Source organism: Rhincodon typus, chromosome 8 (genome assembly GCF_021869965.1).
Source record: "Rhincodon typus isolate 14 chromosome 8, sRhiTyp1.1, whole genome shotgun sequence".
Taxonomy (NCBI): Eukaryota; Metazoa; Chordata; class Chondrichthyes; order Orectolobiformes; family Rhincodontidae; genus Rhincodon; species Rhincodon typus.
Genome location: NC_063339.1, coordinates 28,003,372 through 28,020,777, shown reverse-complemented (window position 1 = coordinate 28,020,777; position 17,406 = coordinate 28,003,372). Strand labels below are relative to the sequence as shown.

The 17,406-nt window shown below is 38.1% G+C and overlaps 1 protein-coding gene across 2 annotated transcripts in view; it reads left to right on the top strand.

Annotated features, from left to right (window-relative positions):
- Positions 1 to 5,337, top strand: part of lrrc9 (leucine rich repeat containing 9) — a 182,687-nt gene extending 177,350 nt beyond the window's left edge. Inside the window, exons 31-32 of one of the 2 annotated variants that reach the window (XM_048599971.1) lie at positions 950 to 1,124; positions 3,096 to 5,337. In XM_048599971.1, coding sequence (XP_048455928.1) covers positions 950 to 1,124; positions 3,096 to 3,135 — 215 coding nt within the window. In that variant the 3' untranslated portion in view covers positions 3,136 to 5,337. The remainder of the gene's footprint in view (positions 1 to 949; positions 1,125 to 3,095) is intronic. The other variant, XM_048599972.1, reaches the window with a different exon arrangement.
- Positions 5,338 to 17,406: the final 12,069 nt, after the last annotated feature.

Genomic DNA, 17,406 nt, shown 5'->3' with positions numbered 1-17,406 from the left:
TCATTTGGGAAATTTGGAGACTTGATATCGAGCTAGAAAACTGGAAAATTTCCAATCAAATTTGCTGGACAAGAAAAATGTTTTACTCAATTTTTCAGTAACAAACTGCAGAAAATAGCATTCAATTTGATTTGATTTGATTATTCTCACATATACAGTGAAAAGTATTATTTTACATGCTACCCAGGCAAATCAACGCTTACATCAGTACATCAGGATAATAGAACTGAATGCAGATAAGGTGCAGAGAAAGATCAGCTCTAATATATGACAGATCCATTCATAAGTCTGATAACAGCAAGGAAGAAGCTGTTCTTAAATCTGTTGGTACATGTCTTTAAACTTTTGTATCTTCTACCTGACGAAAAAGAGTACAACTGGAATAGGAGGTATCTTTGATTGTGTTGGCTGCATTCCTGAGGCAGCAGAAAGTATAGACTGGTCAATGGAAGGAAGACTCATTTTTGTGATGGACTGGGCTGCATTCACAACTCTGTAATTTCTTGCTGTCTTGGGCAGAGCAGTTGCTATACCAAGCTATGATGCATCTGGATAGGGTGGTTTCTATGGTGTATCTATAAATATTGGGAAGAGTCATTGCGGACATGCTGAATTTCCTTAGCCTTCTGAGGAAGTAGAGGCTTTGGTGTGCTTTCTTGACTGTAGTGTCAATGTGGATGGACCAGGACAAATAGTTGGTGATATTTATTCCAAGGAACTTGAAGCTATATTTCTGAATCTCTGAAACTGTACACTGTGGAATTATTGGTGATGGAAAAATGGCAACTGTAATGGTAGTAAACATCAGAACAAATATATATAAGGTGTGCTTTGTGTAGAAAATATTGGAATAGACAATTTTTATATGCAAACTATAGGTATCTGTGTGGAAGTAATTCACATTAAAACAGATGTCAACCATTTTACAAATATTTAAACAATGTTGCAGATAAAAAGCCCAAGCATTTGGGAGGGAACCTGCCTAATACTCGCACCTTCCAACCAGACATTATTTGTAGGCAGATGAGAAGTGGTGCAACCTATCAACCTGCCTATATGCAGCAGCAGAGGGACAGTTCACGTAATATGCGAACTTTAATGCAAATCCAAGATCAAGATAGCAGGTATGTGGTTAATTTTTGTTTGAATTTTATATTTGAGTTACTTCTTAATTAATACACTTTGCAGGATGTAACATAATTTTTGCAGTGTCCAATTTCTGTTCTGTAAACGGACATTGGCCGATCCATCACAGCAATCTTAACTGACTGAAGCTTTATTCTGTCAAAGCATAATTGGATACATATTGAATAGTTAAACATAAATGCATTCAAAATGTAACTTCATTGCCATATAGTGCATCTTAGAAAGACATTTACAAAAGACATCAACAAATGTCTGAGAAGCAATCAATTCTTAAATGACAAGAAATGTTGAACATTTTTATTTAAATAGTGTTTCTTTGAAGTATAAAAAAGAATGCTTTATTTTCAAAGTTAGTAGCATCATTATGGAAGAATACAGAAATTCATACTCCAAATCAAAAAGCCATTAATATTCATTGCTGCTTGGTGCATAACATGCAGTAAAGATTATATATCAGTACATTTTAAAAATAAAATGATTCCTCTTGGAGCTTGCATTCAAGAAGTCACATTTTGCTTTAAGCACTCCATTTGAGGAATGTAGAAAAATATATTTATAAGTTTTTTAGAGTCATCAACTCATACAGCAGAGAAACAGACTCTTCAATCTAACTCATCCATGCTGACCAAGCATCCTATACTGAACTAGTCCCATTTGCCTGCATTTGGTCCATATCCTTCCAAAAGTGTCCTATTCATGTACCTGTCCAAATTTCTTTAAATATTGTGACTGTACCTGCATCTTCTGGCAGTTCACTCCACAAAATAACCACCCACTGTGTAAAAACATTGCCCCTCAGGTCCCTTGTAAATCTTTCTCCTCTCACCTTAAAATTATGCCCTCCAGTTTTGAACTCCCCAACCCTAGGGAAAAGACCTATGCTATTCACCTTCTCTGTGCCCCTTATGATTTGATAAAGTCATTCCTCAATCTCCTATGCTCCAGTGGAAAAAAGTCCCAGCTAATCCAACCTCTCCTTGTAACTTAAGGCCTCCAGTCCCAGTAACATCCCTGTAAATCTTTGCTGTACCTCTCGAATTTAATAATATCCTTTCTATAACAGGGCAAACAAAACTTTACGCTGTCCTCCAAAAGTGGTCTCACCAACATCCCAACTCCTAAACTCTGAGCAATGAAGGCAAGCATGCCAGTTGCCCTCTTTACCATTCTTAATACCTGTGACACAACTTTCAAAGAATTATGTACCTGAACCTCTAGGTCTCTCTGTTCTAAAACATTCCCCATGGTCTTACCACTAACTGTGTAAGTCCTGCCCCAAGTTCAACATGAAATCATAATTTAAATAGAATACATACATATAATTGTAAGTCATTATTGCAATCATATTCATGTCTCAATAGTGACTATTACCCAGTTTAAAATAATAGAATTAGTGAGAAACATACTAGGCAAAGTACAATTCATGTATCATTGTATAAAATATTGTCTCACAGATTATGTAAAACATGAATAGTGATTTAATTCGGCTTCCCTATAGGAATTAGTTCAATTTGATGGTTTTATTTGCGTAGTCAGCACATTTAGTTCAAGCATAATGAATTCAATTATAATGCAGTACATACAAACTGAAATTCTCAGACTTCATTAAGATGAAAGTTTTCAAATCTTTGTCGAAGTTTGTTTGCAATGTTTGCTTTTCAATAATGCACTGTCATAATTTTTGGATACTTAACATGATGCAACTGAAATAAAACGCATATTTTTTATTTAATCCCACAATACTTTTTAGTATAAAGAGGACAATAATACCAATTGTTACAAAATTATTTCAAACACTTGTTAAAATGAATTTGTACAATCAAAGTGTAACCATGAATATTCATGATGTGTGCTCTGCATTTCTTTTAATGATTTAACGAAAATTAATGAGTTGAACATTTGAATTCACGAAAAGTAAAATTGATTGCTGATGGCAAGGTTTCTTCCAGGTTACACAACAGCAGTGCTTCAAAGCCACCTCAAATGTGACAACAGGAGGGAAAACAATATGGACATCTGTATATTCCTTTCTGAAGAGGAAGATGAACAACTTTGACAAATACCATTTGTCCCTAACTTTACGCATGGTTCATGAAATATCTATTTAGGCATGTTCTTTCAAATACGTTTTATATTTCTAGGGATTAGATTTTTTCTCTTTCAAAGTAACATTGTACTATTTTGTAAACAACCCATAAGCCTATTTAAAATATGGCAGTGGGTATATTTATTTCTGCATCACTTGTCAGTTTCTTCTTAACATTCAGGTATGCTGAATTTAACATTTAGTCGGAGTGAACTATTCTGTAAATTGTCTACATTTAAAAGACTTATATTGAAACTAAGTTGGTACATAGAAAACCCTCTCAGATGTAAAAGGCATATGAAATAAATGTATTTATCATCCATAGGAATTCTGCAAAAAATAAATGTCATCTGTTGTGTGCATCACTACATTACTTAACAAGACTTGGCTGTAATTTTTTTCCCTGAGAATTTAATCGATATAATTTACATCCATCCAAGAATGTTTGATTGCACTTTAGGTGAAGTATGCACTTCATTGACTTTTATAATTGAGTCTGGAAATAACTGCAGTCAAATTGCATCACATTTAATATGAGCAATGATAACTTAATGCTGAGCTAATATCATAGAATATTGTGTAAAATACTCATTTGAAACTATTTTAGTTGGCTGTTAAAAATTCTTAAATCATGCAAAAATTGAAGCAATTACAAAATTGATTAATTTTGTTAGTTACCATGTAAAAATAACTAAGGTTTACATTTGCTAACATTTAAGAATCATTAAGCAATAACTGGTATTGCTCAGTAGTCTACTCCATTGACTAGTTATTTTCTTGCTAATAGATTACTTTGAATTCCCATAAATGTAATACTGTTTTATTAGATGTGTACAGAGATGGATTTAGAAACTGCTTTTTAAAATGACAATTTACAGTAATCACAATTAATGTTAAGTATGTTTTGACTATATTGAAACATTGTTCCATATTTCTCAAAAATATTGCAAAATTATTTGTAAATACTATATTTTTGTATGACAAATTTGTATTTCTATTGCAAGTTGTTCCACGATAAGAGTAAACGTTATTGAACATCAGTACAAAATTGAAATTGTTTCATGTCCTATTGCACTTTTTTGAACTTACACATTTTGAACACTGTGATTTCACAAAAATCCCTCATTGTCCAGTCAAATGTGCCCTGTGATTTTACTAGATCATATTTACACGGTATTATCTACACCCAGTTGCATTTTTTACCTATTGATTCTGTAATTTTTTTTTTTCTTCAGTTTGATTTTTAAGTGCAAACAGTACATATGCCCAATAATCTATTTATGCTCAAACATGGTAGGCTTTGCTATTTTATTTGTTTTTAAAAGTTATTACGCAGCATCTAATGTGTAGTTAGAAAATCATTTAAAAATGCAACACTATCAGGATCATTTAATCACAAAATATATTTGGAGTAAATGCATTTGCGCTCAATAAAATGTTTCAGTTACATTCCACTAGACTATTCCGTTATACACTAAATTAGCAAAAATTAGTAAGATCTTGATGTGGCACATTTTTATCCCCAACACTCGATGTGAAAAATTCAATGAATTTCTCAGCTTCATGCATTGAACTGTTAACTCAAAGCACCAAGCCTCTTATTCATTTGTGAGCACATGAACCTGTCTCCTACGTCATCTAAAATTGCACTTTTGTAGTTAATTCAGCCCTAGGGAAGAGTTGCAGTATTTAAGATTGTTATAAGAAAGGGCTGAGCTGTTAAATATTGCAAATAAATATCTGTACCAGTATCACTTCATCAGGTGAGTAAATACTCGAAATGTCATCTTTTATCGTTTAAAATATAGCTCCTGTCTGTATTTTGGATTAGTTTCTTGTTGTATTTGCTGTTTTTCCCATTCACCTGGAAGCTAATGTTCACTTATTTATTAGGACATTATTCAATATTAAACTATGACGAAGTTGAATATGGGGTTCTTTAGGTTGTTTTACACTGCCACAACGAACCAGGTTTTGTGATTAGCTAACACGAGTTAATTTTTCCTCCTCTGTAAAATGTAAAATCTTTATTTTAACATGATCATGACTGTATCCTTAAAGATTTTATAATAAATGGTGTTTCTCTATTTTGAGAAATCTTACTAGCTAGTAGTAATTGTGTGATTTTTAAGTGCTGTCACCTTTTACAATCTTATTAACCACTAGTGATCTCGCGATCCTGCTAATATTCTCAAGTTCCAGAAATCTTGTGGCAAGTAGTTGTGATTTCTCAAATGTTATGAGCATGTCACTGAGAGGTGAGTTGGAAAATAATTTTTAAAATTCTTGGAGAGTTGCCTGGTGCAGTGGGTTACATGCAGAAAGGGCAGGAAAGTCCAGCTGATCATAAAGACTGCTTAGTCTTGAGTGGTGCAGCACACTCCCATCATTATACACAACCTTCGCACAGATATTCAATCTCTTGGGAGATCGAAAAAAAGTACTTCACCTCTGGGACTCGGGTACAAGGTGAAAGTCTTTAGTGAGTGTCTGTGAGGGTCCTACATGAAATGAGTTTGCATTTAATTCTGCATTATCAAATTCTGTTAGAAAGATTGTACTTTATTTCACTATTTTCCCTGGGGGAGCTTGATGTGGATGGTGACTGCCTAACCCACCGTGAATATCATGTACTCCAGAACCCCAAAAATACTATTTTTAATTTTCAAAAATTGATAAGTGAAACCATAATGAATATTGGATGTTTTGTCATTAATATAATCTGATCCTTTTTTTCAATAATTGTGCAGATGACTTTATTAACCTACGGCCATGCTAGTCTGAAAACGCCCGATCTTGTCTGATCGTGGAAGCTAAGCAGACTCAGGCCTGGTTGGTACATGGAGGGGAGACTGCCTAGGAATACCAGGTGCATTGGGCTTTTTTGGGTGGCTCAGTGGTTAGCATTGCTGCCTCACAGCACCAGGGACCCGGGGTCGATTATACCCTCGGGTTACTGTCTGTGTAGGTTTCCTCCGGGTGCTCTGGTTTCTGCCCACAGTCCAAAAATGTGCAGGCTATGTGGATTGGCCATGCAAATTGCCCGTAGTGTCAGGGATGTGTACATTAGGTGGGTTATAGGGGGATGGGTCTGGGTGGGATGCTCTGTGGGTCAGTGTGGAATTGTTGGGCCAAAGGGCCTGTTTCCACACTGTAGGGATTCTATGGACCTTCAGTAAATAAAGACTGCTATAAATAACATACTTTTGCATGATAGCATCTAATAGAAATAGTGCTAATAAAAATAAAGATTCAGAAATAGCAAACAAAAATGTGGCTGCATTTTAGAAGAAACAACTTGATACTTTTCATTTGGTTGAGATTTTGGATTCTGCATTTCTAATCAATTTTGGCAATAATAGTCCAGAGTAATTCATGGCCAATAAACTTTATTTAAATTTCACCAATAATTTGAGAAGAAATCAACATCATTACTATTTACACCTCACCTGATAAGCATCAGTGCTGGTAAAATTGCTATTTGCATAAAAGTAATAAAATATTAATAGTGCTATTTGAAATTGTACCAACATGAAAGGCTTTTCAAGGTTTCCAGTGTGTTTTACAGAATTTTTTATTTTGTTATGTAATGAAATAGGAAGTGACAGGCAGTACCCTATTTTTCTACATTATAGATCTTCTAATTTCAATGACTTTTTTTAATCTGGTTGTTGTACTATTTTACAAAAATACTTCCTTCCCTGTATTCTTAGTTCTGGGTACAATTTTCTGCTTGCAAGGGATATCTCTCAAAGATTATGCAAGTTTCATTGAAAACATTATCACCAAGGTGCCTTTTTCTTCCATCCTTTACCATATTGCAATGATTAATTTATAGATTTTAAGAATTCACTTCATTGTATTTAAGATGTCAAATACAGGCCAATGAATGAGGTGAAATCATGCAAAAACGGGGGACAAGTACCATTTGTAAATTTATTAATTCATAAAAACATAGAATCCCTACCATACAGATAGAGGCTATTTAGCCCATCAAGTTTGCACCAACCCTACGAAGACCAGACACCACCACCCACCGTCCCTCCCACCCCCGTACCCCCCAACGCTACGTATCCCCGTAACGCCACATTTGTCATGGTTAATCCACCTAGCGTACACATCCCTGGACACTACAGGGTAATTTAGCATGGCCAATCCTCCTAACCTGCTCATCTTTGGACTGTGGGCAGAAGCCAGAGCACCTGGTGAAAACCTGCACTGAGGTTGCCCAAGGCTGGAATCAAACAAGGGTCCCTGGCACTGTGAGGCAGCAGTGCTGACCACTGTGCCACCATGCCGCCCCTAATTAACTGGTTGAAAGACGGAAAGTAGTGAGTTCTGATGAAACATCATCATCAACTTGAAATGTTTTTTTTCCACAACTGCTGCATGATATATTGACTACTTTGTTCTTTTTTTATTTTAGATTTCTGGCATCTGCAGTATTTTGCTTTTCTTTAAAGCAGGAAGTATTTGGAACAGCAGAAAGTAGGCAGCCAGCACCCACAGGGATCAGTGTTCGGACTACAGTTATTCATGATTTATATTAAGAACTTAGAAAACAATTTTTAAATTTGCAGATGATGATTTGTGATATAATCAAACAGCAACGATAACTGACTTGAAGAATGGACGTAAAATTGACTTTATAATTGTTCAATTATTTTCAATAAACTTAACTGTAAGGTGTTATACTTTGCTAGGAAATGTAAGGTTGACACATATTGCACAGAAAATAAGAATCAAAAGAGAGTAGAAAACTAAAATTGCTTGCAAGTACAAATGCTAACATTACTTGAAGTATCAATACTGGTTAATAAGGCATCTTAAAAAAGAAAAAGGAAAACCAAGTTCTGGGTTCATTAATGAAGGGGTAAAATTTGATAAGTAGAGACATTGTGCTAAACTTGGTTTGACCACACTTTGAATGCTGTGTACTGTTCTAGTTCTGACTTTCTAAAAAGGATATAGAAGCACTGGAAAAGGTGCAAAAAATGATTAGCATGGATACCATAAATAATCTTGCATTCTATCATGAAAGGGTAAACAAAGAGAGTCAATTCCCGTGAAAAGAGGAGACTGAGAGGTGTCCTAAGGCCATTGTCCTGAAATGCTAATTCTGTTCCTCTTCACATATATTGCCTGACTGTTTGTTTGCCTTTTTCCAGTGTATACATTTGCACGATTTGTGCGGCTAAACCCTGGAACAAGCTGGGATCAAGCAAAGTTACGTCTTTGCACCGATGCTTTTCACGATCTTCTTGCAGCAATGCTCTACCTCACTAATCAATCCGCTGCCATTTTCGGCCATTTCCGAGGTTGTGTCATCATCTGTCATGGAACTATATAATGCAGATGATGCTTGCATCTGCATTCAATCAAAATTGGTCAGGAATTCTGACTTTAATAAAGCCTCTTTGGTTTTTGCAAATGCTTTTTAACATAGATCTTCACATTTCTAATTCTTGTTTTGGCATAATAAATTTTGCAATGGCTTCAGAATGGTGACAAGATTTGGGACAAATCTGCCATAGCAATTTAACAAGTCCAAAAATTCAGTTGTGAGAAAGGGTCTCTAGACGCAAAACAAAAACTCTGATTTCTCTCCACAGATGCTGCCAGACCTGCTGAGCTTTTCCAGCAATTTCTGTTTTTGTTCCTGATTTACAGCATCCACAGTTCTTTTGGTTTTTATCAAAATTGTGGAGATCACCACCATTTTTGTTTCCATAGTTCTCAACAAGCATATAGAATTGGGCCCTATATATAAACCCATACAGAACAAAACCAGAAATGACACTACTCACCATAACGGACCGGACAGTATAAATTCCAAGTGGAGTAGAACAACATTGCTTCATCGGAGGCCTCACTGATGATGTCACCTAGCATGGTGACGAAACGTCTGAACAAAAACAAGCCAGCTTGGCAAGCAAGTTAACAAGCTCACCCTCAACCCGAGCTACAGATCTTTCCTAAAATTTAAATTCATTCTGCTTTTCATAGAAATATTCTTATCTCTGAAGAGGGCTGACATTTTTGAGAAGGTTTTTTTTAAGTGTAATACACTAGCTGGTATATTGTTATTATTAAATTACACAGATAAGAATATGATTTTATTGGTTTTCCTTCTTTCAACTCTACTGTAATTTTCCATCTAGATGTAACTGTTTCTTTAGTATTAGCATACATACTGTTTGAGGCAGCTTAATGATAATCCAGATCTGTTACTGTCCAGAAGTTGTGTAGATTTTTCTCTGTGAACTTCATAAGATAGTTAACTTTATTAGGCATATAATCAAAATCGTACTAAGAGTCATCACGTGAGCACAAGTCAGAATTATAACCAGAGATATTTGAAAAACAATATATGTTCATTGAAGGAAAATGAACATGAAGTGAAACATTTATTTAAGAAGCAAAATAGCAACAGCAATAGAAGATCAAAAAGTTCTACATCTAGGTCACACCACTTGACAGAATAAGACATAAATAGCTGTTTCAAATGTTACTTAAGCTGAATGCAGAAGGGAAAGATCTAAGACTACTTTAAAACTTATATTAGGACCGAACAGCAAGAGCCTGAGCAAAAAATGATATAATGATTATAGTTTTAAAAGACTATTGTGAGAAGATTATGTTCTGTTTCCAGATCTTTTTGATGTTTACAGTGAAATTAGTACAAAGCATCTATCAGAGTTATCACGGCGTTTTGTAAGTGGACCAAATATAACTTGTGATATATAGAAACACAATAATAGAAGAAAATATTTACAACCTACGTGCTATACTACTACTTCAACCTTTTACCCACTTTGTTATAATTTTGTTGTCATTCATCCCTTCAGTTTATTCTATTCCAACTAACTTTATTAACACTGTAAACAGTTGAAAACAATTGAAATTTTACAAGGTTAGAAAAGAATAAAATCCTGAGAGTGGAAATCATTGTGCGAACATCAGAAATTATGCTTGATTCTAGGAGTACTTAGGATACTGATGTTGAAGTTAGTCTTGATTACCACTCACCTACAACAGGGAATCGCAAATGTGAGAAGCAATTTAAGGTATTGAAAATCCTTTCATGTTTTGCCTTCATTTTACTGTAATGCAAGTGTTTTCAAACACAGGCTAATTCTGTGAACTTTGTGTTTAGTGAAGTGTGCATGGTGGAGAATTCAATCAGCCCTAATAGTGCATTCTTATGTTGCAGAAACAGGATGAAGTCAAGGTAAATTTTTGATGAACTTAGATTAGAAAGAATGGCCTGAAAGAGTACATGTTAGAGATTTGTAGCATGTGCCGAAAAAAATATGTTCATTTCTAAGTATTCCTGATTCTCTTAAACTTGTTTTTCCCTTAAATTGCTACAAAATCAAATCAAATGTAACAATGGTTATAAAAACAATTCTTATAAAGCATTAGGTGTCAGTATGTGTTTCATAAGGTTGCAGAGTTTTCAACAGTTAAGTTTTAAAATTCATGAACTGACTTTTCTATGTGAAAACTTATACAAATCCTTTTTGCGAAGAAATATATTAGATAACCGTGCCTCCAGTTGTCTTAGCCATAAGATCTGACGTTCCTTTCCTAACTTCTATCTGTCCGCTTCTCTCCTTTTTAAAACCACCTCTGAAAATCTGTGTCATTTGATCATCTTTTTAATATTTTCCCAGGGTGTCAAATTGTATTTGATAATTCTCTTATGAGGTACTTTGGAATGTTTTACTACATTTAAAGTGCTATATAAATATAGGTTGCTGCTATTTAAGTTACTGATACTTGCTGTTTACCTTTGTTCTTTTTCAGAATTCTGCATCCACATAATGTAACAGGTAAACTCGATTATTATGTACTGTTCACATTTCTGCTGCACCATGGTACAGAATATAGGAATTACAGCCATGTGATGCACTGGAAGAACTAATCAAAGAGAGGGAGCTAAAATGATTAGATTAGATATATTTTTCACATGTACTAAGTACAGAAATTCATAAGTACAGTGCACAAAGTTGCCATTCACTGGCCCCCACTTGGTGGTGTAGGGGTCAGAATCTCTAGAGTGTCCTGAGAGGAAGCCACTTGGGTATTGTGTGTGGCTCTTCCTCCCACTGCATATATATCTGCTGACATTACCTGCCTTGCTGAGACCAACAGACACCCGGACTGACTTCAAGGTCCCTTGATTGAATTTTTTGAAGAGGTGACCAGGTGTGTAGAGGTGTGCAATGCCTTCCATGCAGTCTACATGGACTTTAGCAAGTTTCTTGATAAGGTCCTTCATGGAAGACCGATAGCAAAGGCAAGAGCCTGTGGGATCCAAGGAAATTTGACTAACTGGATGCAGAATTGGCTGAGTGATATGAAGCAAGGGGTGATAATCAAGGTGTGTTTGTGTGACTGGAGGTTTTGCGTCCAGTGAGGTTCTGCAGGCATCAGTATTGGGGCCATTGTGGTTTGTGGTTTTTATGAATAATTTAGATTTGAATTTGGGAGGGTTAATCAGTAAGTTTCCAGTTGGTACGAAAATCGGTGGGGTGTTAAATAATGAGGAAGATAGCCTTAGAATGCAGGAGTATATGGACAGCTAGTCATATGGGCTGATAGTGCAAATGCAATTCAATCTGTACAAGTGTGAGGTGATGCACTTTGGCGGGACAAACAAGGCAGAGAATACATGAGCAACAGTAGGACCCAGGGAAACAGATGATATTACAGGGACCTTGGTGTGCATGTACACTGGTCCGTTATGGTACTGTGACAGATAGATAAAATGGTTAAGAAAGCAAATAGGATACTTGCCTTTATTAGCTGGGGTACAGAGTTTAAAAGCAACGAGATTATTCTGGATAACACAGTGTGGAGCTGGATGAGCACAGCAGGCCAGGCAGCATCAGAGGAGCAGGAAAGTTGACATTTCGGGTCAGGACCCTTCTTCAGACAACTGTATAAAATATTGGTTAGGCCACAGCTAGAGTTTTGTGTGCAATTCTAGAATCCACATTATAGGAAAGATGTAAGAGGGTGAAAAGTAGATTTATCAGGACATAGAGATAGTAGGAACTGCAGATGCTGGAGAATCCGAGACAGCAAGGTGCAGAGCTGGATGAACACAGCAGGCCAAGCAGCATCATAGGAGCAGAAAGGCTGACATTTCGGGCCTAGACCCTTCATCAGAAAATCAGGATATAGCCTGGGCTGGCATGTTGTGGTTATGAAGAGAGATTAGATAGATTTGGAGTTTTCCATAGAGCAAAGGAGACTGAGGGAGGACATGATTGAGATGTGTAAGATTATGAAGGACATAGGGTAGACAGGAAAATACTTTTGCCTTTGGTGGAGGGATCAATACTGAAGTGTACAGATTCAAGGTAAAGGACAAGAGGTTTAGAGGGGGATGTGGCGAAGAAAATCTTCACCCAGAGAGTTTCTGGAACTTGCCGCCTATAAGGGTGGTAGAGGAAAACACCCTCATAACATTTAAGAAGTATTTAGATGCACACTTGCAATGCCAAGGCATACAAAGATTTGGGCTAAGTGCTGGCAAATGTGATTAGGTAGTTAGGTGGTTGTTGTTGACCGGCACAGATTCAATGGTCGGAAAGGCCTTTTTCTGTGCTGTAGATCTGTGTGATTCTTATGACCCCACTTGTCTTGCTATTGATTCTGAGCATTTATGGCTACAGCGATGAATTGCAGATCGATACACAAATCCAGTAGAAACTGGCTCTCCATGGCAGTCACAAAGCTCTCAAAGGAAACATAAGACAAACGGATGCCAGAGCCAGTATGAAACTGATGACATTGGTTAATTTCTCAACCTTTATCCATCCTACCAACTACCTCTGACAAATCTACCTGCTATTCATGTGTCGATCTGTGCATTTTTATGCTTATTAAAGGCCGAGACCAAGAGATTGTCTTCTGCCCAAGGCTGACCAGGTGCCTAATCTGTGAGAGTCTTCTGAGTACCAGAGACCTGGGGCATTTCTTCCTCTATTGGCTGTGGAGGTATGTCAGCAATGTGCTCACTAGATTGTGCTCTCAAATCTAATCTAGATTAAATACCCACCAATGTGAAAGTCTCTAAGCTGTTGGAGAGTGCAGGTGAAAGCCTTGCTGGTACGTCCTCTGAGGGTTCATTGGTTTCCTCCTCAGACTTGGAGGTGGAGCTGAGCATCTCAGCTGCTGACCAGTTTTTGGCTGAGGTTCACTGGATATCACTAGAACAGAGTTGTTGATCATGGGAAAGCGGTGCAGCAGCACAACTTATGAAGTCAGTTGCCCATTGAGGCCTTCACCACCCCACATGACTAGAGTGCTGTTCTCCAGCTCGCAGGAGACTTTTCTGCTCACAGGAGGGAGGACTCACCACCAACATAGACTCACCACCAACACTACCAGCCTTGCCTTCCTCAGTCAATACAGAGTGGAGCTGGAGAAACACAGCAGGTCATGCAGCATCAGAGGAGCAGGAAAGTTGACGTTTTGGGTCAGGACCCTTCATCAGAACTGGGAAGGGGGAAGGGAGCTGGGAACTAAATGGAGGTAGTTTGGGGCTAGGGGAAGGTAGGTGGGATGGTGATAGGTGGATGCAAGTTGGGGTAGTGGGGATTGGTCAGTGGAAGGGGTGGGGTGGATAGGTGGGAAAGAAGATGAATAGGTAGTGTTAGGTCAAGAAGGAGGGGATGAGGCCAGGGCTGGAGAGATTTTGAAATTGATGAATTCTTTGTTCAGGCCATTGGGCTGTAGGCTCCTGAGGCGTAATATGAGGTGTTATTCCTCCAGTTTGCGGGTGGTGTCATTTTGGCACTGGAGGAGGCCCAGGATAGACATGTCACCAAGGGATTGGGAGGAGGAAGTAAAATGGTTAGCAACCGGAAGGTATTGTCGATTATCGCCTACAGAGCACTGATGCTTTGCGAATCGGTCACCAAGTCTGTGCTTGTTTCACCGATGTACAGGAGGCCACATCGGGAGCAACGGATACAGTAGATCAGGTTGGAGGATGTACAGTTGAACCTCTGTCAGATAGGGAAAGTTTGTCTTGGGCTTTGGATGGAGGTGAGAGTGGAGGTGTAAGGGCATGTGTAGCACCTCCTGTGGTTGCAGGGAAAGGTGCCAGGTGTGGTGGGATTGGTGGGAAGTGTGGAGCGAATCAGAAAGTCACGGAGCAGTCCCTATGAAAGGCAGATAGTGGTGGGAAGGGAAATATCTGTTTGGGTGTGGGGTTGGATTGTAGGTGGCGGAAGTGGCGAGAGATGAGGGACTGGATGCAGAGGTTGGTGGGGTGAATTGTGAGGTTTGGGGGGGACTCTGTCCTTATGTTAGGGGAAAGGTTTTGAGGGCAGAAGCATGGGAAGCGCAAGAGATGTGGTTGAGGGCATTTTGGATCAATGGGGGGGCAAAGTTGTGGTCCTTGAAGTAGGAGGCCGTCTGGGATGTCCAGGAGTGGAACGTTCCATCTTGGGAGCAGATGCGGCGAAGGCAGAGGAATTGGGAGTAAGGGATCACATTCCTGCAGGAGGGTGGGTGAGAGGAGTGTAGTCCAGGTAGCTGTGTGAGTTGTTGGGCTTGAAATAGATGTTAGTGCTGAGACGGTTACCGGAGATGGAGATAGAGTTCCAGGAAGGGGAGGGAGGTATTGGAGATGGTCCAGGTGAATTTGAGGTTGGGGTAAAAGGTATTGGTAAAGTGATGAACTGTTCAAGCTCCTCAAGGGAGCAAGAGGCAGCATCAAAACAGTCATCGATGTAGTGGAGGAACAGGTGAGGGATGGTGCCAGTGTAACAGCAGAAGAGGGCTTCCTCAGCCTAGTTGTGGGACAGTTTCTCCTGCAATGAGATAAAGGGAAGAATTAAATATGATGAAAGTGGATGGAAGATCAATGCTGGAGCAGCAGTGGTGAGGTGCTCACATTAAAATGTCAAGTGCAGAGAACATGTTGTTTCAGAAGATGAAGTCAGTGAGAGCCGTTGAGTGGACATGATGAGAGCCTTGATGAGATGAGTATGCAGTGACAGGATTAGAATGAGTGGAGAACCTGTGATTATGAGGAAGCAGAGAGAAAATGTTGGCGCTTACCTTTGTGAAGTGCAGAAGATCATTGACCTTTCTTCCTGCACTATTTGTGTTTCTTTTTACCAGCAACACAGCATTAACTTGGACTCTGTCTTGGTCCAGACTGGCTGACTCTGGTGGTGTAGCCTTCTTTGGTGATTAGCAGGATAAAGAAAGCATTGATGTCCTCTCCATCAGCCCATTCCCCAGCGTTTGCAGGAGCCTGTTGGTGAAGCAGGGTGCCAGCTTCTGGGTCATGTCCTCAGTGACATTTGTTGTTCCAAACAGTGTGAAGGGTAATTCCCAGCTTACGGTATCTGAAGTGATGTACAGACATGCTTTCAATGTGGCACTAGCAGCATGAACTTCTGCTTCGCTTGCTGTGTCATCTATGAGAAGGCGCGGAGCCCAGATGCATAAATAATGAAGCAAAGAACAGAAGATTACATTAGAAAAGTCACTCTGAGCTGTGGTGGACTGAGTGCCATGAATCTCACTCAACAAAACACTAGAACTCAAAACGGGAGAATTCAGCATAATGTGTATGTCCCAGTTTGTATTTTTCTTCCTGTAAAAGGATTAAACAGTGAATGATAATCAATCCTTTTGTAAATTCTTGGTTTTCTATTCATGTGAATTTTTCAATTTGATTCTGCCTGCTTGATGGCTTCCATGAACCCTATTGCCAGAGATTTCCTTTCAGTGAAAACCGAATGAAACTTACGCTGTAATAGGGGAAAGAAACATTCACAAAGGTTTTTGCTAGATTTTTGTGGGAGCTCTCTTCAAAGTTAGAGTTGAGTGATCTCCTTTCTCTGACCACAAAATTCAGACTATTGAAGTCATTATTGATTGAAACAGCAACAGGACTAATCAGAGTGAATCAGAGTTCAAATTGACATGACAGGAATGTGTAATTAAGCTCCGTTTATGTAAGTAGTAAGTCATATTTGTGGACAGAAATTCCAACCAGTCAAAAACCTGCAATATGAATGAAATACAGCATGTTAATTAAATTTAAAAGGACAATTCTAGTCATGTGATTTTAGACAGCAGCGGTAAAGTAATTTCTTGATTTACTGAACACTGAAAATATTATAGACAAGTCTATACACTGGCAAGTAGGATGTCAACTCGCATTAAAACACGCACACCATCCTCTCACAACTCCAAGCTTCAGTATATTTCAGGAGTCAGATTGATACCAAATATCAGAATTACGACATGTCTTAGAAATTGTAGTTGCTCAAGCATAACTGTGATGGGTTAAAGTTCTGTTATATTCAAGGAATACGAAAACTGAATGAATTTTAATTTTGATGTTAGAAATCAGTGCATTTTTTTGATGCAGTCTACTGATAAATGAAGCACTTATCTGTGTTATCTCAATCGTGCCTGATTGCTATTTGTGCTCTATTGCCACTTCCACATCTCCAAATCCACCTCAAAAGGTTTGAGCCATCTAATATTAATCAAGCTGTACCACAAGACACAACCTTGTGAATCTGAACCACAGCCTAAAGGATGTCACCACATCACAAGAATGAAATATTGTCTATGAATAATGTTAGAGTTTCCATCAATAACTGGGACAGCACCTCAAAAGGACTAAATTATGTTGATTATGATTATGATTTATCTAGATTATGTTTACAGTGTTTTAGTCAGTAGTTATGTCTCAAAGAAAATGATTTTGTCTCCAGACTACTTGTCTTCTAAATGTAATTCAATTTTGCTGTTGTGTTCAAGCACTCTGACATATTCCAGAGTTCTAGTTAGCTCTCCAAACAGTGACTCTTCCTTTAAAGGTTAAACTGATGAAAATTACATTGGTATTTCATTTACTAAAGTCGATTACTTAAAAAACTTCGGGGAGAAAATGGCAGTTTTTAAAATTTCCTTCTAAATCCATTATTTCAACTGCAAAAATATACTAGAGTGTATTAAAGCATAGGCTCTGAGAAATTGAATCAGAGATAGTAGGAACTGCAGATGCTGGAGAATCCGAGACAACAAGGTGTAGGGCTGGATGAACACAGCAGGCCAAGCAGCATCATAGGAGCAGAGAGGCTGACGTTTCGGGCCTAGACCCTTCATCTTTTCTGATGAAGGGT